Source organism: Apteryx rowi, unplaced genomic scaffold (genome assembly GCF_003343035.1).
Source record: "Apteryx rowi isolate R43461 unplaced genomic scaffold, aptRow1 scaffold_502, whole genome shotgun sequence".
In the NCBI taxonomy this organism is placed as follows: domain Eukaryota; kingdom Metazoa; phylum Chordata; class Aves; order Apterygiformes; family Apterygidae; genus Apteryx; species Apteryx rowi.
Window position 1 is genome coordinate 518,382 of NW_020450764.1, and position 14,131 is coordinate 532,512.

General features: G+C 37.2%; 1 protein-coding gene across 1 annotated transcript in view; it reads right to left on the reverse strand.

The window, feature by feature from the left end:
* Positions 1–1,383: 1,383 nt before the first annotated feature.
* The window catches only part of LOC112972817 (cytosolic beta-glucosidase-like), a 60,041-nt gene continuing 47,293 nt past the window's right edge, over positions 1,384–14,131 (reverse strand). The window contains 2 exon segments of the mRNA XM_026079895.1: positions 1,384–3,245; positions 3,779–3,844. Of these exon segments, the coding sequence (XP_025935680.1) occupies positions 3,217–3,245; positions 3,779–3,844 (95 nt within the window). The 3' untranslated portion in view covers positions 1,384–3,216.

A 14,131-nucleotide genomic window follows, 5' to 3' on the forward strand; every position in this document is an offset into this window, starting at 1 on the left:
GCAAGTGTTTCTTGTGCATGATCTTGATCAGAAAAGATGCCTAGGGATGTTCCCATCTGCATTTTGCCAAAAATGCAGTACAGCAAGTAATTCAGCAAGTGAAAACAAACAGAATCTGCCTCCTAAACAATACAGAACCAGGCTTGTGGATAAGGCACTAGACTAGAAGAATAATTATGCCTATACATACCTGAGTTTGCTGGTTCTTCTGAGATTTCACTGTTCACATGTACTCCATCTTCACAGGCAGCCTGTCCCCTGCAAATAGTTTCTTTTTGTGGAAGGCAACATCAAAACCTTTTTAAGGCTCTTCTTTCCCACTAGATTCCTCTGTATAGTCAATGCTTGTCAAGTAACATCTCAACAAGGACAAAGAAACACAAGGAGGCATCCAGGCTAGGCACAGTGTATAAGAAGTTTGTGCTTGTACACAACCTGAACTGAAGGCACACTTGAAGGCAACTCTCTATCCTCTTCCTGAAGTTTTTCAGTTGGTTTGCTCTAATTTCATTCCAGAGTGTCCTCCAGAGGGTAAGCAGTGACTGTGAAAATGCTCTTAAAGCACAGCATTCATGTAGCCAAGGACATACTTCTCACCCAGCTCCTGGGAACCCAAAACAGGGAGGCCTCTTTAGCTCTGTCTCCTCTGCCAAGCTTTACCTTTTCAAATTGAACTGTGAACTGTTAAACTGTGTATGCCCTACACACAAGGATCCAAGGAAGTCAGCCTTACTTGGGACCTACATGCGCTCTCATAGTTACAAGAGCATGTTTTCCCTTATGCCCAAGCCCCTGAGCCTCTGGCTGAAGATCATAGTACAGCTTCTTGATTTCTTCTTTATTGTTTAAAGTTTTAAGCACACAATAGCAAACAGAAACACTCTCAGGGGATTCAGCTGCCTAAACACAGTGCCATCGAGATGATCTGGAGCATTCAAGACATCCCCATGGTGCTGGCAGATACAACAGAGGATCTGTGGAAGGCCTGTGCCTTTCTAGAATGACAGCTGGAGGCCAAGTGGGATACCCTATAGCACTTAAAATGCCACGGAGCATCTATATTTATACATCTGAATTGCTTCTTTGTCTGGACCTTTCAAGGGGAGGAATGGAATACAAAAAATGCCCAAAATTTTAGTCAGGTTGTTTGATGCATCACTATTCACACCATCCAAATATTACTTATTTAACTGTCCCAGTTCTTGGGATTTCTCGGATACTGCAGTGAAAGACACAGATTAAGAATCCTGGTAGAATTGTTAATTTGGCCCTTTTGACTCAAGCTACAATGAATGTCTCGCATATGAAACAACATTGATTTTATTTTTTTACTGAGAAAGAACTGTACTAAGAAAAGCTTTCACTGTTATTTACAACAATAAAACAGGATAAAATGCCTGCTGTCTTAAAGGCTGATAATAGTACAGAGATTACAAAATGCAGTTTCAATAGAAATATCTCTTTGTCTGCTTGAGAAGTGGCCTTTTTACAATACAGGGAAGCTAACCATTTCAGCTATTTCTTAATATTAGTAATGAAAGAATTGCTCTTCCATTGTAACCCCATTTTATGTTTAGAGCACAAAGCAGAGCCTCAGTTTCATTATTGCTTAATTCCAGAACAAATGTTATCCTCATCCTTTCAGAGAATTATAAACTGTGTCTTTATTTACTTGCATGGCACAATTTTCACACATTTGACAGACCATTGCTCATGTTCTTCATTGTCATGGTATTAGTGAAATGTAGCATAAGCTTTAAATTTGCAACTGCTGTCCAATCAATAAGAAGATCACACCATCCGAATAATACTATGATATGTGACATTATCTATTCAACTGTTCTATTCCTTGGGACTTGTGAATACTGTCACACTGAAAATGAACACCATTTGCACTGACAGATTTTTCCTCCATTCAACACTTTTAATGAATATATTTCAAAATGAGGTACCAGATTAAATAAATTTCATGTCATATCAAAACAGAGATATTAACATTATTTGTAGCAGCAAAGTTCCAAGTAAATTACACTGAACTTACGTATGCAATGCATTTAGCAAGAATAGGGTTTTCAAATAGCATAAATCTTGTTGGATGTCAGCTTGCCACAGCAGTGATATGCAGACATTATTCTCCATATTTTCATGACAAGAACAAAAGTGTGCTTTGGCATAGTTTTCCAGTGCATCAAATTAGAAACAGAATTTTTTGCTACTGCAAAAGTTTACTAAAGAAACCCTGTAAACTTCAATAAAGAATTCCTGTATTTGGTTGCCCAGATCTTAATGAGAAAAGGCTATTATTAGGCATTCTAGCCATAAAATCTATATAAATGTTTTCCCTGTAGCCATGTTATTTTAATTTGAGCATGGATCTAACAGTCTTTCCCCTCCATGAGGTATGATGGCTTAGAACTCACTGGGCATATCATGCCTTATCCTACATGGTACAGAACGTACTTCCTGTGCACAGGAATTACTTGTGCAGAACAATCCAGTGCTGCCGGCCAGGTCCCACACAGCATGATAATGTAGCAAACTTGTGTGAAAAAGTTTAAAAATGGATTCATTCACATTTGCTGAGTGTGATATCTTGGTGCGGGAAGGCTTTCAGCATCTTCAGATAAGTGCATCTTTGTCTTTCAGTAAAGACAATCCTAACAGGGTTAAATGTAGTTTATAGAGGATAAGATAAAGACTGACATTAGGAAGGATTATAGTGGAATTATTTATCAAAACTTAGAGAAATGAGGAGAGTTTCAGTGACCTATTGTACTGTAAAAAATGAAATTGCAAGAAAGATGTCATTCTCAGAGCTACACTCTCACTATTTCTACAGTGCAAACAAATCAACTAACAGTCCATTAAACTAATAAGAACTGTATATTGTGAAAATACACTTACAAGAAAACTGGAAATATTATATAGAGTTTCCATCACAGTCCCATTTATTGCTGGTATAGTGGTAAATAAAATATTTTCAGTTCCGCATGGCACTAACAATATACAAAGGCATGTAAAACCTGCTGCATGAAAAGGCTTGAGGTTGGATTATTAGGATGGTAGTTCCTAACTCATAACTCTGCCAGCAGTAATATTCAGCACACGTGTTCCTTAGGTCTGTCTCTATATGTATACAGCGCATCTTGAGAGAAGGTCATTCTTTATAGACGTTTCCTTCCCACTGGCAAGGCAAAATCTGGAAATAACAGCTTCTCAGTAGAGAAATGCCATGCTGTTCAAACCTGGGTAGATAAAAACATTAGCAAAATTCTCATAGAGGAAAGCTCGGATTTTTATTTCACTTAGAATAGCTTCTCTGTCACATCACTTTTACAGTTTCATCGATGACGAGGTAAGTTTCCTCTCCTTCTTTGAGTGGTTGTCATTCTTTCTGAAACTAAAAAAGCACTGGTAGTAAAGAAGCATCATCATTAGCCATATTGTGATCATTGTTCTTAATGAGAGAGCTAAGAAAGAAGAGAAAACTTCTTACATACTAGCAAAAAAGAAGTAGATGTCTGCAAAAATTAAGGTTGTATGCATATCAGAATTTCAGTGAACAGAAAGCTAATCTCATCCTTAACTGCTGGACCATCTTTCCATAAAATACCAGTGCTTTTACAAAGCCCTTTAGAAATTAATCTTTAAGTCTAGCCTGAGGAAGTATTTTTATGTCCTTATTTTCAAAGAAGTGAAAGCAGAAAAAGGTTTAGCAGTATAACAAATCTCCTCTCTCCCATTTTATGCACTTGTAAAACAATAAGTTGGAACTTACGTATTAGGTGAGGACCAAAGAGAAATAGGTCTTGATGACACATATAAGTAGGTAGACATTTTCCCACTATACAGATAGATAAAAAGAGACATAGATGTTAAGAGACTCTCCTCACTGACACAATAAATTAGGTAATAACTTATCGAATCCTCAGAAGGCACTCTCTGAGAAAAAAATATTTAAAACTTTGTTTTGATTATTCCATTTTAAAGTACTAGTGGTATCTGCCTAACTCACACAGTAGTTTTATGCATTGTAATAAAGTAATATTGGCAAAGTATAATGATTAATTAATAGTGGACAACACAGAACTTCCTTGTTTCCAGTATTCATTTCTCTAGATCTTGAGGGACCAGTAAGCAGAAAAATAACAATAACCTTTTTTTTAGGGTAGCTCTTGACAATCTTAGCCAGTTAGAGAACTGCACAGGGAAACTGGCACAGAACATAAGTAACACACATGCTTTGCAAAGTCTTCAGTGGCCTGGTGCCTCCAACTCTATTTTAAGACTTAAATACAATGTACCAATTACCTGGCATTTGACAATGTCCCTTTACAGATTTGTAGAATTCCTCAATATTAGATTGTTCTAACCTCATTTACATGATACGAAAAGAAAAGGCAAAGTGTGTACACCTACAGCAGCCTATGTGTAAGGAAAGCTTTTATTTTTCTTTCTTTTTTTGGCCAAAAATTGAGTCACAGCCCTGATACAATACACATAAGTCAAGCTAAAAATACCATAGTGTGAAGGATTAAAACCCCCCCACTAATTCTTCAAGTGGATTTAGTACCATATTCCCAGAAAGTCACATCCCTATATGGAAAAAAAAATTAAAACATTTTAAGGCTACTTTTCCTCTTCATAGATCAGCAGGATGCAATTGCACAAGTTACACAATTCATTGTCTTATGATTACATTTACTAAAAATTCCATATATGATGGTTTTCTTAAACCTCAAGATTTTTATTCCAGTATTAAAAATAAAGTGCTGTTTTTATTCTCTCTCCTTTCAGTGTGTTTCTCTGAGGTTTTTTGTACTTTAGGCTCTTTATTATGAGCCACAAAAGACAATTATATCCTAAAGTATGGTGATCACTACTGAATATGATACTCCAGGTGAAGTATATAACTAGTAATTAAGCACTATTAATTCTATTTAGTTTGATTTATTATCTGTTTCTCCAGGAATTAAACATAGCATTCTATTTGACATATGTACTGCAGTTAGGAATTCAACAGCAGGTTAGAAGACATTGGTATAATAATTCTTTGCTGGTCACTACATTGGAGATTTTTTTAAAGTATTAACTGTGCATAAACGATTTGCCCACTTATATATATAAAAATTAATAACTGAAACTTTTGACCTTGACAAACTGCGATCACTAGTACTTGAGCTATCTTGAATCACTTCATTTGCGATATTCTCATTAGATAGTCAAATTAGCTCTAAAATATACCTTCTAATTGCCTCTAAAAAAATCCTGGTCCTCTGATGAGTTGACATACTGTTTTGACAAATGTAGCTGAAATTTTTTGTATGAAAGCTTTTTCAGCTGAAAAACCTTTTCAAAATTAAAATCTGAGAAATGTTGATTTTCAGTTTTTTGTTTTTCACTTAAAATGTAGCTTTGTTTTATCTTCCTAACAGTGAAAAATATCAGGTTTCATTTTTATTACATGTCTTTATCCTAGTCTCCATTTCTTTTGTGTCCCTCTCTTCTACTATCATCTAGTTAGAAGAAGATATAAATCAGTAGGAAACGAGACAACAACTCCCTCACATTACAATTACTGTAGAATAGCTGGTACATGATTACTTATTACCTGCAGTCAATTTTTTTGGCTATCTATAAGCTAAAGAATGTGGTTGGTGAGGGGATGTGAAACAAACAGGCAAGGGAAAGGGAGCGTATGGAAGTCAGGGCAACACTATCAATTAGTACCACAGTCTTTGCTACCAAGGCAAAATTCACATTCTCCGGTTCAGAAGTGGCAGGAGCCAGGTCTTCCATGTGTTTGGATTTAAGACTAATTCAAAAAGTAGCTTAGAAAGATCTGAAGTACACAAGTTCAAAACCAAGTCCTCAAATTTGCCACCTAACCTAGAGACACATGAACTTCCTAAGGGCCACAATCAACAGCCTTTTAAGTTTCTCAAGCATTGGCATTTCTACATTGTTGTGTGTCCCAATGTGCATCAGTTCTCTCTGGTATTTGTCACATATTTAAAGCCAATAAGACTCTACAGTTAGATGTTCCTCCATCTAACTTATCTCAGGGCAGTGAACGGAACAAAATTTAAAGGTACAAGGTTCCATTTTCTTTAAAAGCAGAAGCTGAAGTGGTATGTCTACTATAGCCATAGTTTGATAATTACAATACTCCACCTGCGGTAATCTGGGTGAAAAATAACTGGGCTGGGAAAGAAAGAAAAAGAGTTTTCTTAGCCACCTAAGTTCCCCAACCCAATTAATGGAACGTATGTGCCTGAGGGGTCAACCTGGAGGTGGAGATGAGGCGTTGAGAACAGGGTGCCTATTTAGACCAGCCCGGTTGCTGAGAAAGTGGAACTACAGCCTTTGTTCCCCTTCTGATTTGTGCCAAAGGCCTCGATTCAGCAAAGCACTTATGCATGTACCCAAGATTCATTAAGAAAGCAGATCTTCATCTAGGGCAGAGAGAGGTTTTACATCAGCTGAGGATCTGACACATTAACTTAAACAGCACAGCTTCAATGATCTGGTTAGAAGAGAAAATATATATTTTTTGCCATCTTCTTTTTCTCCATCTTCTTTCCCCAACAGTTCAGTTGTTAATATATGTCCCTGTGAGATGGGTGATGCATTTAAATCCTTTCAAGCTGAGGAAGGACATGAATCCAGGTGTTCTGCTTCCTAAATAACTGCTCTAACAATTGTGCCTGTGAAATAATAGGGAAAGTGATGATACTGGTTGTTTCTTTCAAACAATGACTACAGATCTATTCTGGAGAGAATATCACCCTGTGGGTACCTTGTTAGACACAAGGAGCTCTGTAACATGCTACACAGCACAGCGAGCCTCAGCATCCTTGAACTCGGGGAGGCGGGAGCACAAGTCCTGCCTTGGTGCTAGCCATAGAATCTTAGCAAACAGGGACTATTCCTTAAATTGGGATCTACAGAGGACAACTCAACAGCTTTAGGATAAATTTCAGGTCTTGCCACTTTAGTCACAAATTGAGAATTAACTAATCACTTTAAAGTTATACAACTTCTAAAATTACTTTCTATAAACAGATGCAGTAATAAAGCTGTTTTGTTTTTAGAGTCATTTTGAAGATGTTAATTTGTGTAATCAATTAATGGACAGCATGAGAAATACATGTGGCTTTAAACAAACATTTTAAGTTTTCATTTAAACAGAAGAGAAATGAAGAACACCCTCTTTAGTACTCAGATGACCTTCCAGATTTCTGTGTACAGTATCTATGGATTTTTAAGTATAATTAACAACTTCCATTTCAGTATTTAAGAGCTTCAAGTTCTGTTTCTTTGACAGTCAAAAGCTAATCAATCTTGTTCTCAAATGCTAATACATGCAATTAAAAATAACATTAATTGAAATACCGCAGGGGCTGTTAGTTTTTTTTTTTTTTTAACCTCATGGCAACACTAATTTACAGTACTAATTAGCGAATTGCCCTTTGTATTATAAATCTTTGGAACAGAGAACTGGCCTTTAAAGCCCAACAGAGAGATGCAGATGGTCATTGTACTTTCAGTAAGCCTTCATGCTAACTATCAGGATGTTCATTTCACCAAGTAAACCAAACATGATGGATTATATTGTTTACAATAAAGAATATTAATTTCTGCAAAGAAAAATGCATTACTTATTTGTCCTGTTGTAAAACATTAAAATATCCTTCATAGGATAGATGATACACCACCCAGTTGCCCTAATTAGAAGAAGAAGTGCACCTGCCTCATATGAAACACAGGAAGGAAAGGCAAACTGTCAATATGTTATAAAACTGAACAAGACAATCTAAGAAACACAGATAAAAAATATATATCACATATTGTTTTTAAACAAGCATAACTAAAATCTTTTTAGGGTGCAATTAAAAATTAACAGACAAAAATAAAATTAAAAATCAGTAAGTAAATTTAAAATATTTTAACTTTTTACCTTAGTCAGTTTTTCCACAACATTCAGTTTAAAATAACTATTAATACAGCCATTTTTACTCTCTATCCTAAGACACTTAGAGTAGTTCCTTTGCCAGAAATTTATCACAGACTCAAGGTCACTCTGATTTAAGAGGAAGGCTGGGAGTCTTTCATGATCACACTACAAGCTATGCAAACAAGGGTCCTGATTCTCCTTAAAACTACCATTACAGCACTGTCTTATACATGTAAAGTATTCTTAGCTCCCGCTGTAGTCATGGAGGCTGATTTTCCAAGCAGTATTTCTGCTGGGGACTTTGGAAGTCTGATAAGACCTTTTAGCTTTTTAATAACAGGCGAACGGAAATGCAGCACACTGCATTTCCCATGGAAGTAATCATCCGTGCAAGCAGAATATCTGCTATTATACTACTGGGCTATAACAATGGCAGGGTGAGAAAGTTACTGCTTGAAACAGTAAGATGAGAGGTGAAGTGAAGGCAGATGACTTCAGTAAAGTGTAATAAGCTCAAGGGACTGTGTATGATGCACYGTGGCTGCTATTGAAGCTCTGACCTTCCAGAAATGCAAGTATTCCTCTAATGACAAAAAAAACATACTGGGCCCTAATCGCCCTTAGGAGAAGTAAGATAACCTGTTGCAGGAAGCCACTGATGTATCCCCTCATAAGTGGAAAACATTTATATGGGGACACCCCCACTTGAAGCACTTACTTAGGGCTCTGGGTGTGAAACTACTAATAAAGCAGGCAGTCTTTGAATAAGAATATGAAAGTAGATTTGTAGGCCTTTATCAGCATTTCACTGTTTAAGCAGTAGGAAAGTAGAATAGTCAAGACTGATAAGGTAATGATTAACTAATGAATGTTGATTCAGGTAACCTTTATTTAAATTGTTTCTGTCATGCTCCTGAAAGGAGAAAATTTCTTAAGATTCTCTCCTGCCCGGCTTTGTTCCACAGACATACTTGTGTGTAAATAACCACAGTGATAATCTGATGCTAGCTGCAAGTTTATGATCTGTTTTTTTGGCTGAAGCTGAAGTACCCAGAGAATAATGTAGTGGAGCTTCTCTCAAGTGCAGGATGATAGGGGCCTTAAGGGATCAGTTCAGCTGCACGTTAGTGATACAGGATGTATTTACATTACCAGGGATTGTGCTTTTACCACACACTCTCAGTCTTCCCTATGCTGAGGCAAAACTATTGCCAGCATGGACTACATGGTCCAGTGCTGGTCTCCTAATACTGATATCACCAAGGGAGCCAAATTTTAAACAGAAAAAGTATATTGTTGATCACGTTCTTGGAAGTTGTGTAAGGTGAAAAAGGGGAAAAACAGCAAAGATCGAAAGAATAATAATAAAAAAAGAGATGGTTTCACAATGAGGTGAAGAGCTACAGTTCTGGAGTCTAATCTTGATCCCAGCACTGATCTAAAATAATTGCTGCCAACAAACCTCAAGCTGTAGGTGGTAAAACCAACTCTGCCATTGGTTGTATCAAAGGCCAGGATAACCTTATGACAGAGGTTGGTCAAATATTGAAATATTTTTGCAGTTTGTAGCTCATTTGATTCCTAGGTCCTGAGAAACTGAACTGCTTAGAGGTGACATGCACCAGTTATTGGAAAAGAAAGAGCAATTGTAAGATTAACTATCAATACAATACCAGATCTGAATGTGAAGCACTGCATTTTCATCTGCCTCCTTCCCCATCTGTAAAATGGGGGATACTTAGCATTCTGAGACTTAGAAAAGCACTTTAAAGATGAAGCATGAAAGACTTTACTCAAAGTAAAAGCAAAATATTATCACTTTTTTTCTTCTCTCCCCCTCCCAAATGCCAAAAAGAGAAAAATAAAATCTCAATTCTAGGAGAGCACCTTGATATAACACTGGAACAGGTAAAGTACACGTGTCCTGTATAATAAAAGAAGGGAACAAATCCACAATCTTACTTGCTTAATATTAAGTCTTCCGGTCTTTTGTGAACAGCTGCAGATTGTAAGCATTGTGTGTAATGGTAAAGCAACTTGTTTTTAATCTAAGCATCAGAGCTATGTGTTTCTTTTCTAGGAAGTTACAGTTTTTTCCCATTAGTTTTTCCCATTGTAAATTCTTTTTGTTAGAAAAAAGGTTCAACTTTTTTCTCCCCATTGTCAGAAGAAGACGGCTGCTTAGTTTGTACAATGAACATTTTGCTATAAGAGCAAGTTTTTTCTTTGACTCTGATGTGAACCTTGCTAAAGCAAGGGGTCACTGACATAAAATTTGAATCTATGCTAATGTATTTTACAGGGATGTGACATCAACTTTTTCTTAATTGCTTCTGTCTGAAAACTTTTTGCTTATTTCTGCTTAGATTATGCCTTTCTAAGTTTAGGTTAATTTGGACTGACCCTAAGCCAGGTCTGTGCTCCATGAGGTAATAAGCTTCCGAGACACTCATCTGAGGTACAACTCCCTTCTTTCTGCCCTCTTCTTCAAAGAAAGTGAGGAGCCACAGCAGTGACCTGCTGCTGGTGCTGCTACACCCCTACATCAGTACTGCACTGGCACTATGAAGAGGTAAAGGTTTTACCTCTGATCTTGCTCACACAGTTTCTTTGGCGCAGTAAGCAGGACTCATGATCTAGTTACTATGTCCAGGGTTCTCAGCAAGGCTTCTGTGCAGACAGTCCCAGCTTAGCCTCTGATTTGTAAGATTTAAAAAAAATTATTATATGAGAAGCAGGGCCTGCTGAATGCAGCTGAACCTGGAAGCAGCAGTTCCCTCAACAAGTGGCTAACTCTTGTGGCTCTGGCCAGGTTCAAAACTTGGTGGTGACCGCTGTGACTCAGCAGCCACTGCCTTCCATGGGAGGTGTTCTGGAGCTGAGAGAAGCAGCAGCTGCTGAATGGCAGCTGGCAGTGAGAGCTGAACTCCACAGGAGCTGGGGAACTCCACCACTTACTGGGCACCTACCAGTCTGGAGGGACTGATGGGTGCTGCAGTCCTTGATGAGTTTCTGAGACCATCCAAAATGGTCCTTTCCTTCAAAGAGCATACTGAAGAGATGGTATGCTTATTTAAAAGAACAACCCCCAAATCAGTGGTAATACTACATAGCACCAAGACATACTGATGCACTTTGAGCATTGACTGTAGCTGAAAGAAATGAAAAAAAGAACATCAATATTTCACCTTATTTTTGTTAATTTACTTTGTTCACTTGTCAACATTTTCTGTGTAATCATTTTTTTCTCCTGCAGTCATTTCCCTCTGTTTGATTGGGGCCTTCACACTGCCTCAAGGCAAAGAAGAACATTTGAAAATAGAAGATTGTGGCTGTAAAATGACAAAAACTAGCAAGAGAATTCACAGGGTGTTGAAATGGCATGTAACATTGTTTAAGACTGACTAAATTTCAGGTTGGCAGCATCCCTTTAACATGCAGCTTAAATGATAGTTGCCAARCCCACCTAAGACTATCCCGTAAGTAAAATTACTTCTCTGTTCACAGCATGAGATATTCCTGTTTCAATTTTATTATTATATAAAGTCATCAGGTCAGTAAGTGTTATTTCCTTATTTCAAATGTTAGGTTTAGGTTTTATGATACAGAATTTTGTAAGAAGGAAACTGTGCTGGTACCAAAACCCACATCTATTACTGTCATTAGCTGATCTTGTTAGTCCATTCTTTGGATGACTTTTGTATATCCTTTTACTGATGCGTAAGAAATACAAGGTCAAGGTTGGGTTTTCAAATCGATGTGGAAAAGTCCGAATTGACTGCTGTATTCACACATCTGTTCAAAGCTATCAAGGAGGGACCACACAAAATATCCTTAAGTTGGACATCATCAAGAGAAATGGCTGGAATTAAAATATAACATACAGTTGCAAATGTGGACTGTACATGGATTGGGTTTTTTTTATAATGTAGTTTTAAATGCGTCAGTGACCCAAACTGTAACACCAAGTATTTACAACCTGTCTTTTTGCGACTATAATCCAGACAATCAGTCTCTTCTTGCTGTTCATAAAGAAACCTTGGCAGTAAGGTTAGGAAACCTGAATATTACGTTGTTTTATTAATGGGGGTTTAGWTCTGTAGCTGGTCTCATGTTCCTATGTTTATAGATATTATATGCTAGATAAGGACTAACTGCTTTAGTAAGAATCTAATTCCAAAATATAATCTCATCTCAGCTGCTGTTTAATGTTGGAGGTGCTTACAGGTCCTAGGCATTTTAATTTTTGCTGTAAGTTTTCTAGTCACCTACCTGTTTGCTGCTGGATATGCTCATAATTATGAGTCTTATTTGTTCTGAACAAGCACAAAACTAAATGCAATGGTATTCACAAATCATTTTTTTTCCTCCGATCTTACTTTCATGGCCTGATTCAGATGATATGTTCAGAACATGCTCACCAGTCAGCTCTACCAGTAAGTAGTGGAGAAAGACAGTGATGATGGCAGCACTGCCCATTTACACAAGAGACCAGCACTGAAGTACTGATGTGGAATTTAGGAGATTTGAACTTTAATTGTCCAAAAGGATTTCAATCCACATCCTAAAAAGCATGCTATAGGTTATTCTGTGGGATGGTCTCAACTCCTTCTGCAAACTCTAGAACAATTAATTCAGTTTTCACTGTCCCAAAGAGCATAAAAGGATATTCTGCTCTAGCGGATAGAACCCTGTCCTTGGGGAGAGCTGGGTTCCAGTCTCTGCTGGAAAACAGATGACAACAAATTTAATTTTTCTTGCCTAAGAGTAACTGTTACAACTCAGTATTCAGAGTGCTTAACCTAAATCTTGGTGGATTATGTGAAAGACAATCTTCAAGTTCAAGTTGCCCGCAGACAAACATTACACAACCAGAACTAAAAAACAGCATAGCCACCTTATTAACTCCCCTTCTCTGCACTTAGAAATGCTCTGGTGCAGAGTGAGTTGAAGAACTAGGGTAGGGCATTAAACTTTTCTCCCTTTCCTCCACCTTTGTCTATTAAAACCAATCTATATAGGAGCCTTCTGTCCAGTAAACTAATGAGTACAAGACAGTGTTTACTCCTCTTCCTAGCTGCGTTTTTGTCAAGAAAGGGTTGGTTTGGGAGCCTAATTTGGAGATGGTTTAGTATTGTGAAATTCAAGTGGAGTGAAGCACATAATTTCTGGTTTTCTTAATGGTACCTTTAGCAACTTCTCAAAATGACAGCTTTTATGGCATCACAGTCTGAAATGCATTGTATATGTATTAAGCACAATGTTGCACTCCAATTTCTAGTTACATTCTACAGCACAGTAAACAAGCAGCATGCATGATTTAATCACCATACAACCTCTGACCGTCAAATTGCTATTTAAGTAACACATATGCCACGAAGCATATCACTGTAACCATGTTATCACTTGACTTCCCTTCTCTATGCTTACATATATTTTGGTGCATGTTTTGTTAAATAACTAAGGTGAGGTTTAAAGAACCTCCGGCTACCCTCTAGTTCTTTGTTATTCCATGAACACCAGACTRTGGCACATTCCCCTGTATCATATAACAGAGTATTAGCCATAGTTGTATTTTTTTTTGCATATAATATGAGGGTGGACATGAGACACAGCTAACAAAAATGATCAGGTAATTATTTGCCTGAATAGCTCTTTGAAGATTTTCTTGGAAAAAGTATCAAGAGAAATTGCATAAAATTTGACAATGCTCACATAACTTGGATAATCAAAAACAGGCAAAAATTAAGTGAAGAAAACCTGGATTCCTTTGATTGGTTTAACTAAGAAGATAAAACATACCTAATCTGCTTTTCTTTTCCATATTCCTGGAAACATAATCATGCATGTCACTAACTATACATATGCATAATTTTTTAACAAAATGTAACACAGAAAATCAGTCTCTCAAGAATAAATCATGCTGCTACTGTAAGGCCAAGGGAAGAACAGAAAAAAGTAGTCTTCAGAAATGACACTAGGTCCACAACTGCTACAATTATGCAGATTCAGTAGTGGAAACATGACTTCTTTTTGTGACAGGAAATACTGCATGGTTAAAACCGACGAAGAGCTTGCTGTGGTGTGTGAACTGCACAATAGTATGCTTTTGTTAGAAAATAAGCCATTGAGGAACCTACAGTATAAGCCTGTCTGCATCCAATAGACTAAATA